This window comes from Halyomorpha halys, unplaced genomic scaffold, assembly GCF_000696795.3.
Source record: "Halyomorpha halys isolate HHAL.00 unplaced genomic scaffold, Hhal_1.1 Scaffold306.1, whole genome shotgun sequence".
NCBI classification, from domain to species: domain Eukaryota; kingdom Metazoa; phylum Arthropoda; class Insecta; order Hemiptera; family Pentatomidae; genus Halyomorpha; species Halyomorpha halys.
Window position 1 is genome coordinate 403580 of NW_027106917.1, and position 6334 is coordinate 409913.

Genomic DNA, 6334 nt, shown 5'->3' on the forward strand with positions numbered 1-6334 from the left:
TGCTACAGAATAATATTCAGAAAGTAAATCATTTGGAAAAATCCCTACATACAACAGTACGACAATCGATGTTTACATGTAACCTCAAGGAAGGTTTTCTTTTTGACAAGAGGCAGTCGTGTCTGTGGCACCAAAGAGAGATGATCTCTCAGTATGAAGAGGTTCTCATCAATTTCTGTCAAGAAGGAAGCCATTTTTGACCTAGGACAGAACAATAAGAAAAAAGAAGACACCAAGGAATCAACGAAAAGAAGATCGTGAACTTGGTTAGTTTTGTTATAACTAAATTTGAATACATTGTAAAATAGATATTAATTAATTTAAGTTAATAGTAAAAGTGTTTGTATTCTGATTGCTAGTAACCCGCCCTGAGATTAAGAGTCTCTCTTTTTATATAATAAAATTAAGAGTCTTTTTATATAATAAAATTATATTAACTATTTGATATTAAAGTTCTTAACTTGAGCCCAAGTTATCTCTTATATATGAAAAGTTTTATAAAACGAACAAACTTCACTTTATTTAATTTTTAATATTTTAAAATTATTACAATATATATAATTTTTTTTTTTTCCGTATTGTTTTTGTTTTATATACATCTCCTGTACTTTTTTAGCTTTATATTTTACGTATTTTTATATGAAACTTTTAATCTTGCCTTTGTTACTTGTTTTTTATTCTTTTCATTGTATCTTTTTATTTTTATTTCTATCATTTTATCTTAATATAGTTTCATTTTGTATCTTTTTAGCCCTGATGAAGCCCTGCAAAGTGGGGCGAAACGTTGGAAAATAAAATAGTTGTAAACTATTTTTGTTTCACTTATGACCGCAACCCTGACCATCTTCCTATATATCAATTTTTACGGTCAACTATATATACATACATACAATATTAATGCTCCAATGTTCATTTCTGGAGACTATTTTAGTCCTATAAAAGAGTTATGAACATTTAAAAAAATTATAATCTTTCTTATGAGTATTTTTAAAGAGCTCCACTAGTACAAATACTTACTTCCAAATAATCCTATATTTTTATATGTGTGTAAATTTATTCATAAAAATTAATAAGGATTAATTTTGGTAGCTTTTAAAATAGCATCATATTATTTCCATTTAAATTTTAAGAACTTTTGACTTAATTATTTTATTTTATATCCGTATTTTTAACTTTTAAATTCTCATTATTTTTAGTAAGTTAAGTTGGATATATTATCTCTTATAAACATTTATTTTTCAAAATTATTGTTTTATTTGGTTCTTTTTTTTCTACTTATTATAAAATCAGCCAACTATATCTATATGGAAAAAATAACTCCTATATGCTACTAACACTGATTGGGACAGACTCCATGGATACATTGTAAATTATAAAAAAATAAATAAAAACAATTAAATCTGTACCAATACAAATGCAGCACTTTATAAGGAAGTACTGTTACAAGACCAATGGTTGTGCAAGGAGGTTATTTGATCAGAATCAAGCTTGACTGCCAAATGTTTGCCCAAGGGGTCATTTGTAGCCGAGTTAGTTAAGTGACTGCCTTGACTGCAGCAGTGCTGGTTTGAATCCGGCCTGTAGGGTTGACTTTTTTCATTTTTATGGCGGTCCCACAAAATGAAAACTTAGACCTCCCACCATAGTTAGAACAGGTTGGTTACCTCTTGACAAAGTTTAAATTGGGCAATAATTTTCAGATAAAATATGGGTAGTTTATCACTCTATAGCTCTATATAGCTCCAATCGCAGGGAGGAGGTAGCTATTGCCAGATTGAGAGTAGGTCTGAATTTAACTCATGCATATCTGACTAATAAGCAACCACCGCCAAAATGTCAATACTTGTACTTAAGGTCAGTCACATATTTGAAGAATGTCATTTCCATTCCATGAACTTAAATAGAACGGAAGTGGGACTGAGTGTATCGGATGCTCTGAATGATGACCAGAAGAACGTGGAAATGGTTTTGGTTTTCTTAAAAAGGAATGGCCTTTTGAATAAAATTCAAACTCGAAAGTTTGTTATACATACTAAATAATTCTAAAATAAGTAATTATTTAAATTTTTTTCATAATTATTATAGAGTACTATTTATTATTAAGAGTATCAAATCTTGAAATAGAATTATAAAGTGCGAAACATGGGCATTGATGACCTCAGGGTTTTACGCCCTAAAGCCCCAGCCAACAACAACAACTATACTGCTCTGAGGAGCATCTGCTTTAGCAAAAACCTTACTTTACTGCGGATATGTTCATAATGTTTGTTAATTATTACTTTTTGTTATCTTATTATATAATGGTTGTCTTGTTTTATTTGGCCCTGATAAAGGCTGGTAACTTCGACCGAAATGTTGGCATTTAATCAAAAATAAGTTATACAAATTAATATGTTTTCTTCACAGACCTCTCTACCCTTTAATCAACTTCTTTAACATAACTTTTGAGAATAGGAAAGGATGATACATCAAACTTTTGTCGATCATATTTGAATAAATAATAGTATATGCAAACAAACCTAGAAAACCTTCTTCAATTACTCTGTCTTCCATATGATATAAATCTATTTGTTGTTCTGTTAGATTTGTACTATTTTCTGAAAATGTCTCATTTCTAAATTCAGTCTCTGGATCTATTGCTTCCATCCAACTTAAAACAATAGCTGTTATTAACAGGCCTGTGTAACCGATCTGAAATTAAAATTATATATTATAAAAATTCCTAATTCACTTATTCCTTCAAATCATTTGAAGTACTTACCATATGAATGTATGCGATTATTTTGCTCCCTTCTTCCAGTGAGCATCCGCAAAATGCACCTTTTACTGATGGAAACTTAGCCATATTTTATTAATTTCTAGAACGTTTTCCTGTAAAATATATTATATTTTAAAATATATAGCATAATAATTTGAAAAAAAAAATAGTAGCTATACTGAACTTACAAGTCTTGAAAGCAGTGATCGTTAAATTCTTCCCAATATATTAGACTACATAAACATATTTTTTACATAGTGCTCAATAAAGTACTTTTCTGGAAGGAAAAATAACATTAATAATTAGTAAAAATTGGTCTAGTGTGTTTTTAAGTTTAAAAATACTAACGTATGCCAATGTAATGAACTGTCACCAAAAATATTTTACCATATATTTGATAATATAAATAATGAGGTGTAGATAGTTGACCGTGGATTAATGATTTGTCGGGGGTACTATAGCCCTTGTTCTATAGCCCTGATGAAGACCTGAAACTCACGTCGAAACGTCGACATAAAATAAATAAATATGGTTTTGTTTATTTATGTTGTTCTTTGCTGACCGCACCCCCCGACAAAATTCTCCGATAATATAAATATTTCACTATGTTATATGATTTTATATATGTGTATATTTTGTATTTATAATACATATATTGTTGTATATAAACTGGATATGAGGAAAAGATGGACGGAGTGAAGTCATCAGGTAAACATTTCTTTATTTTGTAAATTTTACCTAAATATTTTCAAGCTTTTCATTGTATAATGTATATCATTTACTTTCCCACATTTCTCATTTTGTCAATTAAAATTTTTTCATTATTTAGGTAGAGCACTGTTTGATTTCTAATTCTTTATTGTAGTTCTCTACTCACCTGTGTCACTCCATTATAACTGAGATCAAATTTACTGATTGTATTATGAGGTACAGTTGTAAATTGCAATACATATATTAAATTAAAAAAATTCTTAATCTTTTTCTATTATAGTCAATGTTTGTTATATTTTTTTTTTATGAATTTGTACTGTCGCAGTATTATGGGGAAAAGATGGTCGGGGGAGTAAATGTAATAAAAAAATAATGAAAAACAATTGTGATAGGATGATTTAAATTGTTTTTTATTATTTTTAGACATTACTTACATACCTTATTATGTCAATTCAATTACTCATTATTTATAGCTCCATCCACATCTGTCATTATGTTTATTTCTTTATTTTCTTGAACACTGGCTCTTTCAGGTCAGAGCGCGACCCTTCTGACACCCCAAGAAATAATTCTTCTGATGAAAAATGAAATATCAGCTAGTTGGCAAGTCATGTGGAATGAAAGCCCGCCAAGCAAATTAAAAACGATTAAACCATGGACCATATCAAACCTTTCCAATCACAGTGAGGAGGTAACTATAGCCAGATTAAGAATAGACCATAGAAATTTAACTCATGCATATCTGATCAATAAGCAACTACCGCCAAAGTGTTAATACTGCAATAGTACACTTACAGTCAGTCCCCTATTTGAAGAATGTCATTTCTATTCCATGAAATTAAGTAGATTGGGAGTGTGACCGAGTGTATCGAATGCCCTAAATGATGACCAGAAAAACATAGAACTGGTTTTGATTTTCTTAAAAAGCAATATCTTTTTGAATAAGATTTAAACCCGAAAGTTTGTTACATATACTAAATAATTCTAAAATAAGTAATTATTTAAAGAGTTTTAAATCGTGAAATTGAATTATAAAATGTGAAACATGGGCATTGATGACCTCTGGGTTTTGCGCTTCAATGAACAATAACGACTGGCTGTTTTTAATTTGTTTTCATTATTTATTTTGTATAATTCTTACCTCTACAATATTGTATTTTATCTTCTATTAGTATCAACTACTATCTACTTAATTTATTGTTATGTATATTTTCAAATTTGTTTATTATTATTTTAATGTTTCCCTGAATTTAGGTTGTAAACTCATTATATCTTAACTTGTTTCTTGTTCTTAGCCATGATGAAGACTTGAAATTCTGGCCGAAACTTTGGCATTAACAAATATGTTATTACTTATATGTATTCTTCACATATAATTAGTTTTTAATATTGCGACTAGGGTAAAAGATTAAGATAAAAATTGCCAATAGAAAAGGCCGAAACATTACAGGAAGGTGGAGTTTTTATGTAAAGAATAAATTTGTTTTGATTGTTATGAGTCATTATATAAAAATATGTAAAACATACTTCTTTGTATGCATGTGTTAGAGTGGATTTTAAATATTAATAGATAGTAAATATGGACGACCATGTTGGGTTTTATATATGTATATATTTTTTACTATATTTTGAATGTTTATATTATTTTGACTCAAATTTACTTTTATGTTTAATGGAAAAAAAAGAGTGGAAATTTTTAGAATTGAAATAATTGAAAAATTAAAGACACTTAAAGAACGATAAAAAGCTAGAAAAAGAAAACATTAAAATGTATAAGGTAAAAAATAATCAATAAAAAGAAAAAAAAAATCATGTATAACTTTAGTGCATAATGCAAAATTTTATTTTTATTAATAGGATATTAAAATTTATATTAATAGGATTAAAAAAAATTGTTCTTTACCAGGCTGTGTATGAGTGTATGAGGCAATCCAATGAAGTCGGGTAGCAAAATATTTTTAAAAAAGTTTTTTTCTCTCTCTAGTAAATAGAGAATTAAAACAGATCGTTTTTTTTACTCCCTCTCTATGTCTGACCCCTTAGGTGACGTACTTTAAAAATTTGTTTTCAAATGATTGATTGTTTGTTTTAATTCACTAATTGATTTAGTCAGTTTTACATGAGGATACCATTAAAAAATATGCCTCATTACTTATTATAGTCAATCAAAAGAAATGAAATAAATGTTTATGTCCAGGAATTTTTTCTTCATTCCCTCCTTTTAAAGATTTTTTTAAACCATAATTAAAGGTACCGTGCAACTAAGTAGGTATGAATTTTTGCAGCTCAAAATTATGACTTGTTATTAATGAGATTTTATGAAGTGAAATCTAAGCATTTTCAGATAATGACCCTTATTTGGTTATAGATTCTTATATACTTCATATATTCATCTATATATTTACATAGTCTTAGATTAATATTTAATAATATAACAAAACCCCAACAAAAAAAAAAAAAAAAAAAGAAAGAAAGAAAACTACGATAAAGTGGTTTATAATAATTATTGATAATTTCACAACTTTGTCAATATTGAAGCATAAATTTGGAATTAAAAATTTTATATGGCATTTTTGCACCTCTTTTAGGTAGTAAATTAAAAAAAAAAAAATAATGTCTGATTCTGTCAATTTGAGTTAAATTGATCATAACACGCTGACATCATAGAGCGAAATACGAATTAATGAAGCTCCTAAAAGAAAGAGATTTTGCCTGCTTTGATGAGGTCTACTGCGTAGATACGGATGGATCCACAAGATATGCGGATATTGTTGCTTTTCCTAAGAAGGGGAAGTCGGCAATCATTCTGGATCCCACCGTGAGATATGAAAATAACGACCTTGACCAGGCAAATAAGGTAGATAG

The 6334-nt window shown here is 28.4% G+C and overlaps 1 protein-coding gene across 1 annotated transcript in view; it reads right to left on the reverse strand.

Moving 5' to 3' along the window:
• Positions 1 to 6334, reverse strand: part of LOC106681063 (uncharacterized) — a 20066-nt gene that overhangs the window by 10814 nt on the left and 2918 nt on the right. The window contains exons 2-4 of the mRNA XM_014421194.2: positions 2947 to 3035; positions 2762 to 2871; positions 2520 to 2691 (exon numbers count right to left, since the gene is read on the reverse strand). Coding sequence (XP_014276680.1) covers positions 2520 to 2691; positions 2762 to 2845 — 256 coding nt within the window. The 5' untranslated portion in view covers positions 2846 to 2871; positions 2947 to 3035. The remainder of the gene's footprint in view (positions 1 to 2519; positions 2692 to 2761; positions 2872 to 2946; positions 3036 to 6334) is intronic.